The sequence below is a fragment of the Typopeltis vanoorti genome, chromosome 5 (assembly GCF_054136105.1).
Source record: "Typopeltis vanoorti isolate ZY-2024b chromosome 5, IOZ_Tvanoo_1.0, whole genome shotgun sequence".
NCBI classification, from domain to species: domain Eukaryota; kingdom Metazoa; phylum Arthropoda; class Arachnida; order Uropygi; family Thelyphonidae; genus Typopeltis; species Typopeltis vanoorti.
In genome coordinates this window covers 91,797,369-91,820,640 of record NC_143553.1, presented here as the reverse complement: position 1 = coordinate 91,820,640, position 23,272 = coordinate 91,797,369, and the positions used below count along the sequence as shown (strand labels likewise).

Here is a 23,272-nt window from a genome sequence, read left to right as displayed (position 1 = left end):
AGAGAAGCGTCAAAGTGGAGAAGATGCATGGACAGTCAATTATAAAGAAGGGATACTAGCAAGAAAATCAAACTGTGTAAATAACCAGTTTGGAAACCTGATTCCTGCATAGGGAACGTGTGGGACCCATGCAAACTTCACAGAACCTTCCAGATCCATTTCACATATATACGTGGCCTCGGTTCTGACCTTAACAATGTTCACTTCCACCCTCATTCCGCAAAACCTAATCTGCTTCTAACAGAAACTCAAATCTCAACTTCCTCACACACTACCCAACTCTGCTTTCTCTTTGAATGATGATCTTTGAAACTTCTATTCATTTCCTTGGTCAGATTACTGTTTCCGCCCACTTGAGCTAAACCTATGTGCAGAAAGAATCAGCAAAATAATACTCATTGGCATGGAAACATTTATTCCCAGCTTCACCCTAAATTCTTGTTCTCTATCTAAGCCTTGGTTCTCTCACAGGTGTGTAAGGTTGTACAAAAGAAGAGTTGTGCATACCACAAACTGCTTGCACCCAAAACTGCATCCTTAGACCACAATGTAGTGCAGATCTAAGCCTTGGTTCTCTCAGAGGTGTGTAAGGTTGTACAAAAGAAGAGTCATGCATACCACAAACTGGCTTGCACCCAAAACTGCATCCTTAGACCACAATATATACAGCTTACACCAAAGCTCGGAATAGCTGCAAGAAAATTATCACCACATTGAAAACTTATTTCAAGAGACCTAAAAGCAGGAAACTTGCATCCTGCTCAAATGGCAGTCATGACTTCTGGGTTATAACCAAAACTATCAGTCGTAACTTCTGCCCAACACTACTCCCATCACTATTACATTCCAGATGGTATTGTTGCATCATCATTACCCAAAGAAAAAGCCAATCTCCTGGCTTTCTACTACTCCTCCAATTCTTACATAGCTGATCATAGTAAATGTTCCCCAACTATTCCAAACACCCAATCAATGTTGCATTTGACCTTTGGCCAGAAAGACATAAAAAAAAAACATTCTACTCAAACTGGATGCCAAAAAATCTGCTTGCCTTAATGGCATCCCTCCAATTGTTCTAAAGGTCTGTGCCACAGAGCTAACTCCCACTTTCTTATTCCATTGGTATCTATCCTGCAGGCTGGAAACTAGCCCATATACAACCTATTCCTAAGAAGGGTGACAAATCCTTACCATCAAACTACCATTCAATTTCTCTCAACTCAATTCTCTCTATAATGGAAAGAATCACAAATGGCCAACTCCTACACTACCTTGAAGACTTATCAAGACTACTAATCTATATCACCCACCTCTGGACAAACACAATGGAAAGGTTTGGCGAATCTCAAGTGGCTCTTGATATCTCCAAGGCTTATTGACTGAGTTTGGAACAGATGTCTGTTAAGAAAACTCCCATCATTCAGTCTTCCCTCTGCCTTCTGCAATTGGGTAGCCAGCTATCTGGCCAGATGCTCACTTTGAGTGATGGTGGATGGCATTTTATCTTCTATCTATACAACTAACACTGGGGTCCCACAAGGTTCTGTTCTCTTACCCACTCTCTCTCTTCCTTCTATACATAAATGATCTACTCTAGCTGACTGTCAATCCAGTACACAGTTCTGTTGATGATGTTGCACTCCTCCTTTTTTTTTAACAAACCCTGCAAAGCACAAACCACTACAACCTTCAGAACTCTACTACCTTAAATTCCAATCTCCAAAGTATTCATCAATGGGGTTTGGATAACATTATCTTGATAAGTTGATAACATTATCAATTTCAATGCTAGCAAAACACAGCTTTGCCTTATTTCCCACAAAAAAAGAACCATGTTGTTCCAATCTTATCCTTGGCAATACTCAAATCTCTATTCAAGATAAGATTCATCTTCTCAGAATAACTCTAACCTCTAATCTTTCTTGGCACAAACATATCACAAATATTGCCTCCTCTGCATCCAAAATAATGGGCTCTCGCATTCACTTGAGGCATTATTTTAACTCCAAATAGCTCTTAATCCTATACAAATTACAAATATGTCCAACCATTGAATACTGCTCTCATATCTGGGATAGTGTCCCTAAGAGCTCCCTGAAAATACTGGATTCTATACAGAAAATAGCAGTATGATTGATGACCCCCTCTCTCACTAATATGCTCATTCACTTTTGCACAGGCATTAAATTCAATCTTGGCAGCCTGCATCTTCTATAAATACTTCTATGGTTGCTATTCATCAGAATTAGCATTAATAATCCCCCACCCCCTCTTGCAAATACATCCATATGTATGTATGCAGCAGCTAATCAACATCAAATCACAGTTCATCTCCAAATCCACCAAATTTCTCCTCTTCTTCATGTATCCCTTTCATTGCTGCCCTTCGAAACAACATGCTTCCCAAGCAATACAATCCACAGTTTTTCAAATCAAATGTGAATAAGTTCCTTATTGCTCATCCACAGTATTAGTGTACTATAGGTTGATAAACCTATTGTGAGTGGGTTCTCCATGAAAAAAAAAAAAAATCATTGACACTGCATCAGGAAGGTGTGAAAAACTGGTTCTTTGATTGGAAAATAGTTGATCAAATGAATATAATGCCTGAAAGTGTAATGAGAAAATATAAAGGAGAGACAGATTTTGATGAACTTTAGCAGGCCACACATGGATTAGTGGATACAGATCCAGTTGCCTTTCCTCTTTCTGGATGAGACTCCCCCATACATACAGCAGCAATGCTGGTGATATCAGTATAACAACAAATCACCTAACCCACTAATCTGTTATGTGACCTCATCTGTAAATAATTTATCAACTTGCTGTGTAGCTATATGTCAAAGGCTTTTGAAATATAATTTAGCTTCACATTGATCAGAGGAATGTATTGCCTGAAGGTGTAATGAGTAAGAAAATGGTAAATTGGTTTAGGCACAGTTTGATGAATTTTGTGTGTGACAGTAGAGACCTTCTGAAATGATAACATAATTGCTTATTTCTGTTGCATTAGACAATATCATCATCAATTTCCAGATATGTACCTTCAAGGGGTATTCAGGTTACTATGACAGCCCTACATGATTAAGTTGACATTATGAATAATATCCTATCAACAATTTTCCTTCATATTAGACTATTACTTGTGAGAAATCCAATATTCTTATATTTAATATTTCGTACTTCTAAGGCACTTCTGACTGAATCAATTCACCTAGACCTTGGTTTTCCTTTGAGTTCTTCCCATCCTATTTAAGAAGCCATATCACCTTAGATTAGCTCTGCTGACACATTCTTGAATGCTAGCAATGTCAAGTTCATCATCATTATCATTAAATTCCTGAAATTACCCTCAGGAGGTATACAGGATATGATAGTACTAAATGAAAAACATACCTCATCGCTAACTTCCTATCTACAATTTTCCTACAAATCAATCAGTTACCTATTAAGACTCTAATATTATCAGATCTTATATTTCTGTCTTCTAAGGCACTTTTCACTGTATCAATCCACCTACATCTTGGTCTTCCTCTAAGTTTTTTTTTCCTGTCAACCTGGCAGAGAACACTTGTTTTGCTAATCTTTCCTCTCCCATTCTGTTTAAGTGACTATACCATCTGAGATTAGCTCTGGATGCTAACAATGTCAAGTTCTTTCCTAATATCCTTGTTTTTAATACGCTATTGCCACTGATGCCATCTGTTCATGCCTCTAATCTTTTTCAGGACTCTCATATCTCTGGTCTCTAGTCTTTGGTCAAGTGTTTTATTTCTAACCCATCTCTCAGATCCACAAGCTAAAATTAGTTCGAGCACCATCTTGTATACAGCTAATTTAGTGTTTTGGCAAATTTCTCTCATATTCCATATAAATTTATTCAGTTGATTTCCTACCATACCAGCTTTGTTGATTCCGTTATCTGTTTCCACATTTAATTTACCATCTTCACTAAAAATTGTGCCTAGGTAGATGAAATGTTTTACTTATTCTATAGGTTTTGCATTCACAATGCAGTTGATATTTTCATTATCTTTGTCTTGTTATTGCTGACCTTCATACCAAATCTCTTACAACAGTCATTCAATTTAGTCAGGAAATCTTGCAGACTTGTACCAGATTTATTTAAAAGTATAACATTATCTGAATAAAGTAAAGAGTGAGTTTAACATCTCCAATTTTGAAATCAGGTTTAATACCATTTTCCTTCATACTGTCATCCATATAGATAATGTACCTCCTCGTCTGAGGAGGTACATTATCTCCACTAGATTTAACAACCAACCATCTTCCTGTACTTCCTTCAATTCTAACTGCAGACTTACAACTCAAATAAAGACTAAGTATTGTTTTTCTTTAAAGGTACCTGTGGCATGACTATAAACAATAAATTACATGATAACCAGAGTAATTAACTTTAATGAAATGAAAGTACAGATATTTTGTACTGAAAATAACAGTACATCATCAATGTGTAGAAACAAGCAAATCAAATGAATGGGAATACATGGTACATACAGCAGTCGCTGGTTTACCAATTAAAAACTGTTGCAGTGTGCCAGAAATTAATATTAATAAATAATATTATTAAAATATTATTCAAACTATTTTTGATGGTTACATAAGAATCTCTCAAACTTTTGAGAGAGAGAGACACACAATCGTTCAGATTCAGATTTTATTATTATTATTATTATAATTATTATTCGGGCCTCCATGGAGTCAAAAGACTTATTGCGGGAGGGCCTTCCTAAGAAACACAAAGTCTATCAAGACTCATCGTGGGTGATCCCTCCTAGGAAACACAAAGTCTATCATACCACTCCTTAAACTCACTGACCGTTCTCGCTCTCACGACTCTATCAGGCAATGCATTCCATGGTTCAACCACCCTCCATGCAAAGAAACCACTCCTCACCCTCTTGCTCACAGTTTCCTTTCATAAGTTTGCGACAAAGGTTGGTCGATTGGTAGAGACTCTGCTACTAATGGCTCAGTTAAGTAAGTTTGAGTGTGGTTAGTAGTTGGAAGGGGACCAATCGTTCGATGCTGTTGGCACACTCTCCCTCGATGAGTCTTTGAACTCCCTGGAGGTGTCAAATAATAATAATAACTTCCAGGGATGGCCCCTTGTCATCACTCCTTCCCACTATTCAACGAAGTGAAAGAACTCCCCAGTGTCAATCCTGTAACCACCTCACAACAGTTTAAAAGTCTCAATCATATCACCTTTCCTTCTTCTATCCACCAAACTCTGCAGTCCACATTCCCTCAGCCGATCCTAATAACTAACATTGTACAGTCCTGAAACCATCTTTGTTATTAGCCTTTGTACCCTTTCCACTTTGTATCCATTTATCCCCTTCAAATCCTGGGGACCAAATCTGTGAACAATAGTCTAAGTGTGGCCTGATCAGAGTCTTATACAATGGAATAATAACTCTTTTATCTCTGCAGGTTAGTGTCCTTCTCATTATTGCAGCAATCCTCTGTGTTACCTTCACCACCTTTGCAATATGTCCCCAAAATTTCAGGTTTCTATCAATCATCAACCCCAGATCTCTTGTCTCCCCTACTTCCTTCAATATAGCTCCTCCAATAGCTGCAGTGTCCCATCGATGTGTCCCAAATCTCAAGACCTTACATTTTGCTGCATTAAACTAACATTCCCCATTCATTTGCTCATCTGTCTAGCTTATTCAAATCCTCTTGCAGGGCTACGACATCTGCACTATTACTAATAACCCTTCCCAGCTTCGCATCATCTGCAAACAACTGAATATTCCCTTGCAATCCGCTGACAATGTCATTGATATAAAGATTAAGCAATACAGGTCCCAGTACTGAGTCCTGTGGGACCTAACTTGTAACCCTCTGCCTCCTTGAAACTGCCCCACCATACACAACTCTCTGATACCTATCGGACAGCCAATCCTGAATCCAGTTGACCAACCTGACATTCAGACCCATGTGCTGCAACTTAAATATCAGCTTATCATGTGGCACCTTGTCAAATGCCTTTGCTAAGTCCAAGAAAATGGCAGTATATGCCTTTCCCTCATCTACTGCTCTTGTAACTTTATTATAAAAGGCTAGCATATTACTAAAACAAGAGCAACTCTTCACAAATCCATGTTGACTCTCACAGATAACATTACCCTCATCTACTCAATGCTATATATGGTTCCTCACTAATTTCTCCAAGATCTTAACAACTACTGATGACACACAAACTGGCCTATAATTAGACACTTCCAGATTATAGGGATCACTAAGACGTGGTTGATAGAAGAGAATATAATAACAGGAATAGAAGTATGCATTGGCACTATCTTACCTTCCTTCCATTCCATGGGCACCTTTCCAGCAGCCAGACTTTCATTGAAAAGCCAGGTCCTGTCAGTTCTTTAGCACATTCTCTCAAACCTAGTCATGAAATACCATCCAGTCCCACAGCTTTACTGACATCCAGAGTACTCAGCATCTGGAACACACTATCCTCCTGCACCTCTGAACCTCGAACCTGCCTTTTACCTCTAGTATTAAAATTTACTCCTCCAGGATGAAATACTCCAATAAAGTGTTCATTGAACAATTCCACTATGTCCTCTGCATCAGTCACTCTGTTCCCATTTTTATTCCACAATGTCATTCTTCCACAGTCATTTCTTCTCCTACTGACCACATAGCTAAAAAATTCCCTAGGATTTTCTTTGGATCTTAGGGCCAATCTCTTCTCATATTCCAGTTTCACCTTCCTTACCATACTAGTCACTCTCCTGGCCTGTGTCTTATATTCTTCATGCATCTGCTCTTCACCCGTCTCCTTATATCTCTTCTATAGCTTCTTTTTCGCATGCAGTTCCTGTTTAATATTGTTTGTCATCCACTTTACTCCAAATTGTGTCCTCTTCTTCACTCGTGGAATACAGCTTACTATTGCTGCTAACAATATTCCTTCACAATTTCCCAAGCATTAATGATATCCCAGCCTTCCAATTCCTCCCTCCATGAAACTTCCCCAAGTTGACATCTAAGACTATTATAATCACCTGCCTTATAATTCCACATATGTTCCCATCTCTTTGATACTCCTGCATGTCTATTCATCTACCAAGTCAAAACCACATGGTCACTCTCTACAACTGGTGGGAGAGATGTCATTTCAGTTATTATCAACTCTTCTGATGCTATGACCAAATCCGAAACTCTTGAACCTCTAGTTCCCTCTGTTACATGTTGCCTAAGATATTTGTCCCTCAAGAATTCTAGAAATTCTATTCCCTTATTATTACATGCAGTTTCCTCTTCCGAATTTATTCTGCTGTATTTAAAATCTCTCATAACAATCATTCTTTTTGAACTTGCCAAGCTCAACTGAATAAACATCTCTGCTCCTCACCCTCTATGCTCCCTAGTTTGTAGCAATTACTCTCCACTAAATATCCTGTCTTGCCTCCCTCTACCTCACACCATATGCTTTCAAAATCATTAGTGTCACTGCCTTCCAAAGCCTCCACTCTTAGAGGACATAAGTCATCACTTATTATAAATAGTACTCCACCACCACTACTCTTTCCCTTCCTCTCCTGCTGAAAAATGCTGTACTCTGCTACTTCTATTTGTTATAATATCCTCCTCTGTCAACCAATGTCTTAGTGATCCCAATAATCTTTGGTCAGGCTGATGTTATCAGTGCCACCAATTCCTCTCCTTTATTCCAGATACTCCTGGCATTGGTGTAAAGCATAAAAATGCCATTGTTTCTATACCCAGCAATATCCCCTCTAGAGTCCACTGGGCTCAGTGTTATCTGATGTCATCTCCCCTTTCTCCCAAGTACCCATTCCCACAAGAGGCCACCCCTGCTACCATCCACCCTGTGATGCACCAACTCGTTCAGAATAGCAATCTCTCCAGATGCCTACATCTTCCTCATTCAAATGCAAGTATATTTCACTTTAGGTAAATTTTTGTGGCCAATGTTAAAAGCTTTGAAGGATTTAAAACAGATGAATCATAAGAGGTTATAGCTAAGATTTTAAATTTGCTACTTCAAGTTGGAGTAGCAAATTCCTTCCTTCTGCAGTTAACCTCTATTAACTACTCTACCAACAAGGTGGAGTAGTTAATAGAGGTTAACTGCAGAAGGAAGAGGAGAAGGAATTATCTAATGAACTTATTGATTTGCAAGCAGTGATAGTGAGAGAAGAAATTACTGATGAGAATCAAGATGAACCAAATTAAGAGCTGGCATTTTGTGAAATGATGGAATTTATTGCAATAGCAATGGGAATTCTTGAGAAGAGGTGTTTTTTTTTTTTTTTTTTTTTTTTTTTAATTTGCACAGTGCTACTGACATTGTGTATGATAAACTGTATGTTTCAATTATATAGTTAATTAAAGGGTATGGACTGCAGTGAAGAAGGAAAGATCTGTAGACATTTCTCCACACAAAGAGTATACATTCCCCTGTCCATTATATAGCCTTGACAGTGTACCCCATGCAAACTATTATACATAGACTCCCTCAAGGCATGATCTGGCATCATAAGCTGATTTATTGTCTGGCTAATCAAGAGGCCTGATCTGTTACCATAAGATTTAGTCCCATGCACAATATAGCAGCCAACCTATTGCTTTACTGCTGTACTTCTGAATGGGGAGAGGAGGAAACCTCAAGGTCTCCAATAACACATTTGGCATGTCTCTGTAGGGTGTCATGCACAAACATACTCAGGGCTGGCGGAAGCGGGAATGTGGGCGGCGTTGCCAGGGGAACGGTTCATAAGTTTGTTTTTAAGAAACAAAATTTTTATCATAAAAAAAAAAAAAATTCTTAGAATGATCAATATTAAAATAAATAAGGCCAGATACATCGAATAAAAATTAAAAAAAATTGTATATTGCCACCTCTTTGATCAGCTGGCTGTTTACAATTTTGCAGCAAGAGAGCAGGCTAAATGCTTGCCTGCAGATTGTTGTGTCTACTGCAGTCTATCTAAAGTGAAATGGTGAACAGTTTTTATGCGCAGAAACGAATTTTCGTACAAAACATTTGTTGCTAGTTAACCAGTCATATGATACACATCTTAGTAAGCTACTGACAGTAGCACAGTGTGGACTATTATTTCGTCTCTGTGTCATGTTGTGTAATAATTTCTTGTGGGTATAAAATAGAAACAGAATCAAAAATTTTAAAAAAGTTATCCGGTGCACAAAACCATAAGCATCATGCTGCAAAAGAAGCAGATATTAAAAAACAAACTGGGGCTCTTAATAAATTTATTAAAATATTAAAATATTCTGATGCAGATTGGTTACAATCTGATGCAGATACATCGAAATCGATACATCAGAAATCAGAGTTGAAGAACCATGCACATCATCCAGTTTTCATGAAAGTACTATTGCAACTATTGAACAAGATAACAAGACGCATGATTCAAGTGAAAAACAGTTAGGAGAAGATTTAGTTGTAGTTGACCACAAAACTAACACATTGTTAGTCTCTGTAAATTTAGATCCAGGTCAATGGGGAAATATTGATGAAAAATTAAGAGTTGTTTTAATTGAAACGGGGTCTGTTCAATATAATATATCCCAGAGATACAAATATTCGCAAATTTGGCGAGACGCATTATAACAGAAAATGAAAAACGGGGAGCTCATGCCAAGGACATGGCTCATTTATTCCGAAACTTTAAATTCTGTATTTTGCTTTTGTTGCAAACTTTTCGCACCTACTGAATCAAGTAGTCTTGTAGAAGGTTATAACGATTGGAGAAATGTAAGTACAACTTTGCATAGACATGAGACTAGTTTAACTCACATGAAAAATTTCTTAAAATGGAAGCAACTTGATAAAAATTTAAAAAACAAAACTACTATTGATTGCCAGACTCAAAGCATGTATGAAATGGAAAAGAAACATTGAACAAGTGTTTTAGAACTCCTGATTGAAATTATAAAATTCCTTGGTAGCCAAAACTTAGTGGATCATATGATAAATTATATGAAAGGAATAACAGCAATTTTTTAAAATTAGTCAAACTGTTTGCGAAGTTTGATCGTGTTATGAAATATCATGTTGAAAGGGCTCTATAACGAAACAATAGAGTACACTATTTGAGTAAAGACAGTCAAAGTGAAATATTGGAAACTTTAAGTAACGCAATCTGGGATACAATTTTATTATAAATTCTAAATTCTAAATATTATTACACAATTTTGGACTGCACTCCTGATGCAAGTAAAACAGAACAAATGTCCATTATTATTCGCTTTGTTTCCTGTGACAATGGAATTGTCAAGATTAGGGAAAACTTTTTAGGGTTTGCAAATATATCAGATTCCACAGGATGTGGTTTATGTACAACACTAATGGTACAACTGGAAAAATGAAAAATTTCCAGTGAAAACATACGAGGTCAAGGGTATAACAATGGGGAAAATATGAAAGGGAAAAAATATGGGCTCCAAAATTTGCTTTTGAACAAAAATCCTAGAGCTTTTAACGTGCCATGTGCTGCTTATACTCTAAATTTAATCATTAATGATGCAGTCAAAGTGAATGCAGATACAATTAGTTTCTTTGCAATTATTCAAGAAATATACAATTTCTTTTCATTCTCTCAAAAACGTTGGGCAATCCTTTTAAAGTTTGTAAAAAAATTAACGTTGAAACAGCCATCAGAAACACAATGGGAAAGTAAACTTAATGCAATCTGCCCTCTACAATATCAGTAAGTGGAAATTTACGATCCACTTTTTGAAATTTTTAATAAAGAAACTCAGCATGAATCACAAACATTATGTGCTAAAATAAAGGACTACAAATTTATTTGCTGTCTTATAACTTGACATGATTTACTTAACAGAATAAACCCTTTGAGTAAAATGCTTCAAGACAAAAATATGAACATTACACTTGCTTTAGAATCTAACAAAAACTTAAAAATATTCTTACAAGAGTATCGATCAGATACAAATTTTAAAGAAGTTCTAAAAACGGCAAAAGAACTGAGTGAAGAGATGGATGGAGAACAAGAATTTAAAACTGGTATGGAAGTTCGATGACAAAAGAGACACGACAATTTAACTACACGCATCATGACGAAACACCACAATCGCCAAAAGATAAATTTAGAGTGAATGTGTTTTACACACTTCCAGACGTCAATGTGTTTGTAAATAGAACGTTTTGAACAACTAAAAACATATGATAATTTCAATTTCTTGTATATATTACTACAAATTAATAACGAAGATCTATGAAAAAATTGTGATGATTTAGAGATTCTCTTGAAGGACGGCGACAATAAAGACGTAAATGCAATAGAACTATATGACGAGTTATGTGCTTTCCAGGATATTTTTCGGAAGGAAAATTTAAATATTCACAACCCTTTCGATATTCTTAATTTTATTGTGCCCAATAATTTCTTTCCCTTACTTTTCAACTGCTTTAAGAATACTATTAACATTACCTGTCAGTGTAGAGAGCAATGAACGTTCCTTTTCCAAGTTGATATTGATTAAAACCTACTTAAGGTTTGTCACGAAAAAGTCACAAAGTTTGGTGTTAATAGCTACTGAAAATTATATATGTGCGGAATTAGACATTAAGACCATTATTTCTAATTTTGTGAATATCATCATCAAATTCCTGACATGTAGCCTCAAGAGGTGTACAGGATATGATAGAACTACATGAAAAATTTACATCATTACTAACTTCATATCTACAATTTTCCTCCAAATCAGTTTCTTACTTGTCAAGACTCCAATATTATCATTATCAGATCTTATATTTCTATCGTCTAAGGCACATTGTACCGTATCAATCCACCTATATCTTGGTCTTCCTCTGGGTCATTTTCCTGCCAACCTGGCAGAGAACAATTGTTCTGCTAATCTTTCCTCGCCCATTCTGTTTAAGTGACCATACGACCTGAGATTAGTTCTGCTAACGCATTCCTGGATGCTGACAATGTCAAGTTCTTTCCTAATATCCTGGATTTTAATGTGATATTGCCATTGATGCCATCTGTTGACGCCTCTAATCTTTCTCAGGACTCTCATATCTGCGGTCTCTAATCTTTGGTCAAGTGTTTTACTTCTGCCCCAGCTCTCAGATCCATAAGTTAAAACTGGTTTAAACACTGTCTTGTATACAGCTAATTTAGTGTTCCGACTAATTTCTCTCTTATTCCATATGAATTTATTCAATTGACTTCCTACCATACCAGCTTTGTTGATTCTGTTGTCTATTTCCATATTTAATTTACCATCTTCAGTAAAAATCATGCCTAAGTAGCTGAAATGTTTTACTTGTTCCACAGGTTCCCCATTCACAACACAGTTGACATTTTCAAAAATTCTACCTATTTTCATTGTCTTTGTCTTTTCAATGCTGACATTCATACCATATCTATTACAACTGTTATTCAATTTAGTCAGGGAATCTTGCAAACTTGTAGCGGATTTATTAATAAATATAACATCATCCACATAAAGCAAAGATCTGACATTAACATCTCCAATTCTGATATCAGGTTTAATACCACTTTCCCTCATAATGTGATCCATATAGATAATGAATAACAGAGGAGATAATGTTCATCCTTGTCTCACACCATATTTAACATTAAACCATCTTCCTGTACTTCCTTCAATTCTAACTGCTGACTTACAACTCAAATACAGAGGAAGTATTGCTTGATATAATGTCCCATTCACACCATATAACTGTAGCGTATTGAATAGCCTCTCTCTTGGTACCATGTCATATGCCTTTTCCAGACTGACAAAACTTAAATACAGATCTTTGTTATATTCCCATGCTTTCTCAACGTAGATCTGATCCTGACAGCCTCTATTTGGCCTGAATCCAGCTTGTTCTTCAGCAAGTTTTACTTCCACAATTCTTCTCAACCGTTTCTCAAGTATACTTGCATAGATCTTGCCAGCAACACTCAGTAGGGATATACCTCTGTAATTCTCACATTCAGTTTTATTTCCCTTTTTATATATGGGTACTATTAGAGCTCTACTCCAAAATCATCGGGATTTCGTAGCTCTGTCAAGGCTTTCTGAACTATGCAGTGCAGCCACTGTAAGACTTTTATATCACCATACTTCAGCATTTCTGGTTGAATATCATTTATTCCTGCTGTCTTTCCACATTTCAAGCCTTTGATGGCTTTTTCCTACTTCAAGTATGGATAAGTATTCCTGACCGTATGCCTGTTGAATGTTTTTTTACCACTGTGCTATCACTGCTTGTTTCATTTAGCAATTTTTTTAAGTAATTACTCCATACTTCAAGGATATCTTTTTCTCCCATTTTCATTTCACCTTTATCATCTCTAACTCCTTTTACAGCACTCTTTCCTCCATTTCTAAGCTTCTTCAACAACCTCCAGAATATTTTGCCACCTTCTTGATATTTATTTTCTATGTTCTTGCCAAAGTCCTCCCATGACTTTTGTTTAGCTAGTTTTACACAGTGTTTTGCTTTCTTACATTTGTCTCTGTATTCTCTAAGAGCAAAAGCTGACTTATTTGCCAGGAACCTTTGATATGCTTTTTTCTTTTCCTTCGCTGCCTCTTTAACTTCCTGTGTTCATCATGGTGTTCTGATTTTTCTATCGTTGCAGACAACCTCACCACATGCCTCTCTGGCTGAATCAATCAGGGTTTTCTTCAAGGCTTGCCACTGAATCTCCAAGGTTTGGTTCCTGTTCTCAAACTCTTTCATTTTTTCTTGAATAATGTTTGTGTATTTTAGTCTACAGTTCACATCTGAGAGCTGCTCAACTTTTATTCGCTTTAAAATTTTCTTACATGTTCTTTTCAATATGAAATTCAATTTTATCCTGCTCAAGACTAAATAGTGATCACTTCCAATTTCAAATCCTCTGTACACTCTGGTGTCCTGCACCAGGTGAGAAAATATCACTATCAACAATAACATAGTCAATGAGACTTTTCTTATTCCTAGCCTCTTCTCTCCATGTGAATTTGTGCACATTTTTATGTTGGAACATGGTGTTAGTAATAACCAGTCCATCTCCTGAGCAGAAATCCAACAAGTATTTGTCATTATTATTGGCTTGGCTCTTTTCTCCAAATTTTTCCAAAATATTTTTATATTTTGTGAATATGAAATCAAAAACCCTAAATAAAAAAAAAAATTCAAGTATATTTATGTAATTTAATTTATTTTCTGTTATTCTGTAAAGATGTTATTTTTCGAATACTTATATTAAATGTTCTAATTATTTCTGAATTGTTTTCTTATTTTCTCATCTATCTTGAGTTTATTTTATTTTTCTAAAAGATAGTTCCACTTATAAAAATTATTAAAAAATTTTTACAAGTTACTAAGAATTTAGTAACTTGTAAAATGCAAGAATTTTTTAAACTTTAGTTCAAATAAATTTTAACTTTAATTAAAATTCATTTTAATTTTGTTAGCGATTTGGGTCGGTGAGAAGGCTATAATCCCTGTATCATTATATTCAATGATTAAAGTGAAGTGGCTTTATCAAAATTTGCTTTAACTTTTGAGAATTTTTTGAATATTCGTGTTTTTAATGATTATCCTGCATAGTCAACACCCCCGGTTTGTTACATTTAGTGAAAGAACGTGTGGCTGTTCTGTCAAAATTTATTTAAGAAATTTCAAATAATTTAAATTTTTATTATTGTAAAAGAACTACACACGCCCGGATCGTTACAAGGGGCGCTTAGATAGAAATTGCATGTGGGAGGCAAAGACCCTAGCGCCGGTTCTGAACATGCTGCATATAAGAAAGAAAGAAAAACAAAAATCAGAGAAATGGTACTGAAAACCAAACATGATGAGCCATTTCAAGGCACTAATGAGCAAGGTAATTGCATTTCACAAGGTAATGAAAGTTGTCTACCACCTAGGACAGATATGTCCTAGGTTATCCTATTTTATTTGATGAAGTGTAAATAACATAAAAATGTGTGAATAAATAATAAAAAAGTTTACGTTAATCAGGTAATCATTTTTAGAAATGAATATGAATATTTATAGAAAAATATACTGACCTCTAGAATTTGGACTTTTTTGTAGCGGAGAAGGCACTGATCTAGGAAGTTGTGTATATTGAAACCCAGTTTGACAAGGAATACGTGAAGTAAAACCAAAGGAATAAACTAATGAAATAAAAAATGAAGCAGTAAAAAAAAAAACACACGCAGCATGCTTCAAAATAAAGATATACAGTGAACACAGGCAACATTTTTTAAAATCATAAACAAAATAAATAAAAAGAAAATAATATTTATAATTACATGCTGGGTTTTAAAACCTGATAACATAAGGACATAATAAAATATATTCATTATATTCTTCTTAAGGCACACAATAATGTATTCTTTCTAGTGGGTAAATTAACTTGCATATTTGAAAGTTTAATGGACACTTAAAACACCTTTTTCAGAAGCAGATTTAAATAAACAAAAGTTGCTTAATGATTCAATCCATATGTTAAAGTCATCATCAAAAGCAAAAAAGCAAATATGCCATCTCACTAGTTCTCCTCCTTTTTGAGATACTGCTTTCCAATACTATTATTGTGTATTGAAAAAGAGTGTTGCTTACATGCTTGTATACAATTCTCTCTTATCTACTATTTGTTATCTCTCATCTCTTATTTAGCATTTGTTACTTTATCAAAAGATGCAAGTAATCTTGTATTCTGATACTCACCGACCCCCCCCCCCCTCTCCAATAACTTGATTATAGTTGCAATTATGCAGGAAAAGAATCTTTTGCAAGAACTATTTTATGTTCTTTCCACTCATCTTGGATCCTTGCTAGAGCAAAATGCTCATTAAAGAGCCAAGTCAACTCCTTAGCACATCCCTAAAAATGGATAGTATCTCTAGCGTTTAGCACCACTAGCCCAATTCATTTCATTCATTCCTAGTCCTAGTATATCTTAACCCTCTGGGCTTTAAACTAACAAACCGGCCATTTAATAATTTTACTACCTCTTCCAAAGTGATCATTTTGTCACCGTCAAATGGGATCCTTCTGTCCTTTTATTTATTACAGAAAAAACTGTGATTTCCTTTGATTTCCTTGGATTTCCTTTAACCTTCATGACTGATCTCTTCTCATACTGCACAGTCTCTTTTTTTATCATAAATGTTGCTTTTCTAGCCTGCATCTTATACTGTTCATTGATTTGGTCACCACTTACCTTTATACTTCTAGCATAACTTTTCCCTTTTTACTCATGTTTTATCAATATATGTAATTCTTGGTATACAGATGTAACCTACTTCTTTCAGATGCATTCAAATCAGTCACTAACTCTCCCTCACTGGTTTTCATCTATTATATTGATGTAATTACCCACCTTTATAATTTCAGATATATATTATTTTTTACTGAAATCCTAACCTGTCAAGCTCTCCAACATCAAAAATTGTCAAAAATTCAGTACACCTAAAAAGCATCTTACAACACCTTACCCTAAAAAGCTCAGACTTAATAGTAAGCTTTGGCATCACTTCACTATTCACAAATGTACCACTAATAGAAACCCTCAATCTACTGAAGTCACACTTCCCCCCTGATATATTTGAACTATTCAAATTCACAATACATGCAGGATATTTCACATGGAAAGGGAAAATACAAACAAATTGATGGGACAGCCATGGGCTCCCCCATTCCCCCCCCCCAGCCAACTTTTACATAGAACACCTGGAAAAACAAGCAATCAATACAGCCACTCTCAAACCAACACTTTGGCTACACTATGTTGACGATGTGCTTGCTATTTGGCCACATGGCCCTGAGACATTGAAAATATTCTTAGCACATTTAAATAGCCAACATCCAAAAATCCACTTTACTATGGAACTGGAAGCCAACAACTGTCTGCCCTTCCTGGATACACTCATCACATGTCTCCCAGATGGTTCCTTATCATTCTCAGTTTTTAGAAAACTCACACATACAGGTAGATACTTACACAAATAATCACACCATCATCCTTCTCAACAATATGGCATATTAAAAACACTAACTCATAGAGCGAGAGCAATCTGTTCCAATGACAAGGCTCTTACTGCTGAACTGACTCACTTACGCCACACCTTCTTGCCCAACGGCTACAATCCACATAAAATAAACAAAATACTAAACACTCCTAAGAAACCCCTCCCAACATCCACCACAGAGAACTACAACAAAACAGTCACCATCCCTTACATTAAAGGCACATCCGAAAAGATCTCAAGAATTCTCAATAACCATAAACTACGCACTACATTCAGACCATGTAGCAAATTAGCCACCCTCATCCGCTCACCCAAGGACAGCATTCCTTCTTTATCACATCCAGGAGTCTACCAAGTACCCTGCTCATGCAATCAAGCCTACTACGGTCAAACAGGAAGAACTGTGAACATCTGCATCAGCGAACATAAAAGATACATCCGGAATTATCATTATGGGAAGTCGGGCCTAGCAGACCATGCTCTGGATACCCCTGCACACAGGATCAACTGGAAAAACACAAAAGTACTACACAGAAACCCATATAAATCAGAGAGAGATTGTTCTTAGAGGCGAAGAACAGAAGCCCTAAAACACACTCCAAATCTCAACAAATATGGCTGTATTAACTTGCCGAAGATCTGGGAGACAGTCATATTAAGAAAAAACTAGCACTTTTCTAGGACTCTAGTAATATATGATAGCTTTTTTTTTTTTTCAGATAGAGGGCGCCAAAATCAGGACTCTAGTCTTTGTGTTGCTGCTACAATTTTGTTTAAGTACACCATGTTGTTTTAGTCTCGCGTATTGTGACAAACAGTGTTTTTGTGCTCTGAAGATGCTGGTTATAACACCAGCGAAATATCAGCATTAAGTTAATAAATTAATTATTTACTTAGTTTCTGTGTTCTATTATACCGTTAAAATAATAAACAACATCTCCAACATCAATAACTTGTGAACACTCTCAGTGGCTAGTGACAGTGGCAATTGTGATACCTCATTCATAATGTCCTGTCCTGTCCTGAGACATCATCAAATAAAACAGTCTGAAACCACACACTGCTGGCATCATATGCTGTTTAATTGATCTCCAGGACAATGATAGCATTATATTAACCTCTGGTTCTATTTATCTCAATCAAACATGATTGAGTTCATAAAATAATAAATAAATAATAATAAAAAAAACGTATAATTGTTATAATTGTTATGCTGTGCCTAATTTATAAATTAAACTTTATCATAGGTAAGTATGTATAGGAAAAAACATAGTATATATAGAGTTCGTTACTATCTGAGGTTTCAGGTATCAGCGGGGAGTCTTGGAACACATATATAATTACTTTCTTCTATCTCTGCTTTGAGCAAATAATTCCTGTGCTAGCATTATTCACTTAATTGTCCATTCTATCCTCCAAGAAATTTATACTGCATATCATTCCATTTGTATTCCTGCTTTGGCTATAATCCAAAATAACAAATCCATTTCTGTTCCATTCTATATATTATCTTCAGCCATCCAGTTTTATTGGAAAATTCCTAGAGCAAACTGAAATTAACTCAGCCAATGTCAATAACTCATGACCCTTATTTCTTGATACTCCTCAAAAGGAAACAGATATAAGCAATCCATTGAAAGACAAAAATGACCACATGCTGTTATTATTTTGTACTGACTCACTAGGCCATAATCTCACCTTCCTTGCTTTCCCCATCAGAATAATTTCTACCTTATGTGTAACATGCTAGCAATATCAAATAGTACTCTGAGATTCATGCACACCATTTCTTGTAATGCTAGTTACTCCATTCTCTATGCTACAGATCTCTCATTCCATTCCCGGTATGCTTATTTCCTGATCCATTCACTCCTTCTTCTTCTTGTTCATTTTCTTTATCCATTTGTATATCTTTCTTTATCCATTTGTATGTTCTCTCTCTCTCTTTTCATTCAACAATAAATGTTCCAAATGTCCAAAAATTAAGCCCAATCAAGAGCAGTATATTATTATGATAAGTAATACTGCCAAGGAGACCAAAGACTTGTCATCACAGGTACTCTACTCCACACAACTACCACCATCCACACTTTTTAATCCTCTATCTACACACAATGCCACTGCTACCATCTACATACCGTGGCATCTATTGCCACTAACAGTATTTTTGTCTATATGTGTGTGTCATGAAAAACCCTGCCTACCATTGTATGAAGTTGGCTAACTCACTTTCAACTGAAATGCCACATAAAAATTCTTCTCATCATGGAGAGTGAAACTCAGGTCTTTTTCCTTCGAAGGGCACAACGTCCTGTCATTCTTTGAGGTGCACTATGGAGATGCTAAATCTCTCTTAAACCACTGTAATAGTTCTCGTATTCATTCTATATATTTACAAACTACTCAACACTCTTTATCTTATACAGCTCAGCCATCATGTCATTCATCACCTCTGCTATATTCCTCAGTTCATTACTGTCATACTTAGGCAATGCACTGAATGCTTGCTCAACTACATTATTATATTTCTAGAAGTTTAATAGAGAGATGCATGTTTTAGACATAATATAATTTTTAAATAATGGCTTCATGCTATATTTTTATTTTAATAATGGAATTATAATTTTTTACTTATAGTTATGGTATTCTTAAGGCATATTTCATCTTTTTTACTCTATATTTCTGATGACAAATTATTTTGACTATCATATAATCAGGTAAATACAAAAAATATCTCTTCATATGGTAACACAAGTCTACTTGAGAATGATATCTAAGAAGACATTAAATTATGAGAACTAGAACTAACCTTTCCAAATGCAGAAAAATGAATAAAAAGTAATTAAAACAATGCAACCTACCTTTCCCAGGCATTCTGTTTTTCTTAAGTTTACTTTCAGGACTTTTATTTATAACAGGTTTTTTTGATGAAACAGTTTGTGCATTTTTATTGTTGGGAATTGGCTGAACAGTACTTGATACTCCAGATGCTATAAAAATTGTTGAAATGAAATGGAAAATAAATATACTCGAACATAGTCCACTTAAGCATTACATGGTGTCTAATATAATAAATCCTGAATTTTCCATTGAACAATTGCAATTTGTGAGTTTAAACAGCATTTAAACATAAAGGTGCAACAGACAACATAAGTATCATGCAGTTGGTAATATTCCAGACCTCCATAGAGTTACAGGACTCACTACTGGAAACTAAACTCTCTGAAGACCTCTCTTTCTCCAATCACCCATTTCCCATGCAATAGTTGTCTGTATGACATACTCCTCTCACTAACTTATATATCTCAATCATATCACCTCTCCTCTTATCTATCAAGTTGTCTCAGAGTATAGAATTTGGAAGCAAATGGCACTATAGGTCAAGGAACACAGAGGGTGATGAGCATGAAATGTTTAGGCATATTAGTTTGGCAAATGTTAAGTGAGTGATATTAAAAGAAATTGTAACTATAGCAGTACAAACTGGACAGAGAAAACAGCATACAGTAGTAAGGGAATGGAATATCTTAAATTCTTGAGGGATAAATGTCTTAGGCAACATGTAACAGAGAGAACATAAGGTCAAGAGTTTTGGATTTGGTATTAGCATCAGAGGATCTGTTTGCAACTGATATGCCATCCTCGCCTCCAGATGATGAGAGTGACAATGCAATCTTGACTTGGAAGATGAATAGACATAACAAATATCAACACATGCAGAAGTATCAAGGAGAAAGGAATTTATGTAGATGAAGAATATGTAGATTTTTGACCAGTAAAATCAAATTATAAGAAGAAATATATTGGGTTTATTTGGCCTTGTTAATACAATTAAATGAAACCAACTAGTTTCACCGAATATACTTGTAGCTTCTTCTGGGATAGGATTAGAATGAACAAAAAAAATTATGGCTAACATGAACCATAATATTACTGAAAAAATACTGAAACATGTAGGAACCATTACAATAAATTAAAAACAGAAACATGGGGCGTGGAAGCTTGCATGGGTCAGCTATTGTTTGGCTGACCGATAGTTGTGCGATAGTTGGATGAAAAGTTAGTCTGATGTGTGAAAAGATCTAATGAGCGATTTCCAAATATCATATAGGATCATTCCTTGGTTTCTATTGAGTGTGCCTTGTGAGTAGATGACCATAGTAAATTCTTTTATGTTGCAGGCAATGAAGTTGTCTGCTATAAAAGGCATGGAGCTCTTACCCTGTTCAATGCTATGATGCATGTGGGAGAGTTGTCTTCTCGATAACAACAGAGAAGACTTCTACAAAAGTTCTGTTTCCATCCCAAATATTTATTTTATTATTTTATTATTATGTGACACCTCCAGGGAGTCCAAAGACTCATCGAGGGAGGGCACCTACTCTACAGCTCTCTGTCTCCACTACTCAGTCCAACTACAACTACACCAACACCATCTACCGCCCACTACTAATACTAGTATTTCCACAGACAACCACAAACATCCATGCCCACGGCAGGATTCGAACCCGCAGCCTTTTGGCTGGAGAGCGGACACACTAACCACTCGGTTGAAGCTTCTACCATCTAATAGTTTTCCCCATTAATGACATTCCAGTGATTTTTCTATTAACGCTACACCGTCGAAGTTCTCTGGTGCATTGCAGCTTGCTTCAGTTTTTCTCTCAAGATCACCAGCCTCTTCAAATCTCATGACATAAAAGAGTGGCTTTCAAGGCTATTTTGGCTAATAAAGTTTATTACATTCATCTAAAGACTACAACCTTTCAACAAACATCCTAGAATTTATAATATTCCATGTTCTTGTGATCTTTCCTACATAGGGCAGACATCTAGAAATTTGGAAATCAGACAAAAAGATCATATTGGAGATGTCAATAACAACAAAGACAACAACTCAGGCCAAGCTTTTCATTTCTCCTAAACACATCGTAACAGTGAATGGGATAATAGCTCAATGTATTACACAGAGGACAACTACACTGCCACAAAATAAAAGAATCTACTATGATCATCTGCTCACAACGCACAGTCAATAGAAGCCAAGGAATTATCCATGTGATATTTGAAAATCACTCATTAGATCTTTCACATGTGTCAGACTTTAACTTTCCAGTCAACTATTGTACACAAATCACTGAACAATAGTTGACCCATGCAAACTTCCACGATCCATGTTTTCTTTTTTAACTTACTGTAATGGTTCCTACATGTTTCAGTATTTTAATAATGTGATGGTTCATGTTAGCCATTTATTATAATTTTTTGTTCATCCTAATCCTAACCCAAAAGAAGTCACAAGTAAATGTTGCAAAACTAGTTGGTTTCATTTAATTGTATTAATACAATCAAATAAACCCAATATATTCCTTCTTAGAATTTATGTGGAATTATTATTATTATTATTATTATTACCCCAAGACCTCATGGAGTCAAAGACTCATCTGGGAGGTCCTTTTATCACACACACACAGTTCATCATACCGTGCCTTGAACACATTCAAACTCCTTGCAGATATCACACTCTCAGGCAAGGCATTCCAATCATTCACAACTCTGCACAAAAAATCCCTGCTCTCTCACTCCCCCTACTCACACCCTCTTTATACAGTTTCCAGGAATGACCTCTGGTTCTCCCTCCCGATCTCCCACTATTTTCTGTAGAACTTCTCCAGCATTGATCCTATAACAACCCTTTACCAACTCATAGGTCTGTATCATATCTCCCCCTCTTCCTCCTGTCCACCAGACTCTGCAGATTACATCTTCTCAATCTTTCCTCATACTTGACATTCCAGAGGCGCCATTATAATGTAGGTGATTATAGTAATCTTAAAAATCAGTCTGGGGAAGTTACATGGATAGAAAAATTGGAAGGTTGAGATATCAGCAGTGCATGGAAGCTATTTAAGATCAACAGCAATGGTAATTTGCATTCAAGTGAAAAACAAAGATGGTATAGTACACCCACAGATTCAAGACCCTTTGACATTTCTGCGCATGTCACAAAAAGGAGAATCCATTCCGATAATAGGATAATCAATCCGTCTTCTGTGATGAGTGGTTTATTATTACATGTTGGAAAATTAACTTCTCTTTTATGATCATTGTAGTTTTTAAAGTGGTAACTATTTTGCTTGTATAACTTCTCCAGCATTGATCCTATAACAACCCTTTACCAACTCATAGGTCTGTATCATATCTCCCCCTCTTCCTCCTG

The 23,272-nt window shown here is 35.8% G+C and overlaps 1 protein-coding gene across 5 annotated transcripts in view; it reads right to left on the bottom strand.

Moving 5' to 3' along the window:
• LOC150106649 (uncharacterized) overlaps nucleotides 1-23,272 on the bottom strand; it is a 366,314-nt gene that overhangs the window by 195,440 nt on the left and 147,602 nt on the right. For 4 of the 5 annotated variants that reach the window (XM_090393240.1, XM_090393244.1, XM_090393242.1 and 1 more), the window contains 2 exons: nucleotides 19,914-20,042; nucleotides 15,085-15,192 (listed from right to left, as the gene is read on the bottom strand). In XM_090393240.1, the coding sequence (XP_090249366.1) occupies nucleotides 15,085-15,192; nucleotides 19,914-20,042 (237 nt within the window). The remainder of the gene's footprint in view (nucleotides 1-15,084; nucleotides 15,193-19,913; nucleotides 20,043-23,272) is intronic. The other variant, XM_090393245.1, reaches the window with a different exon arrangement.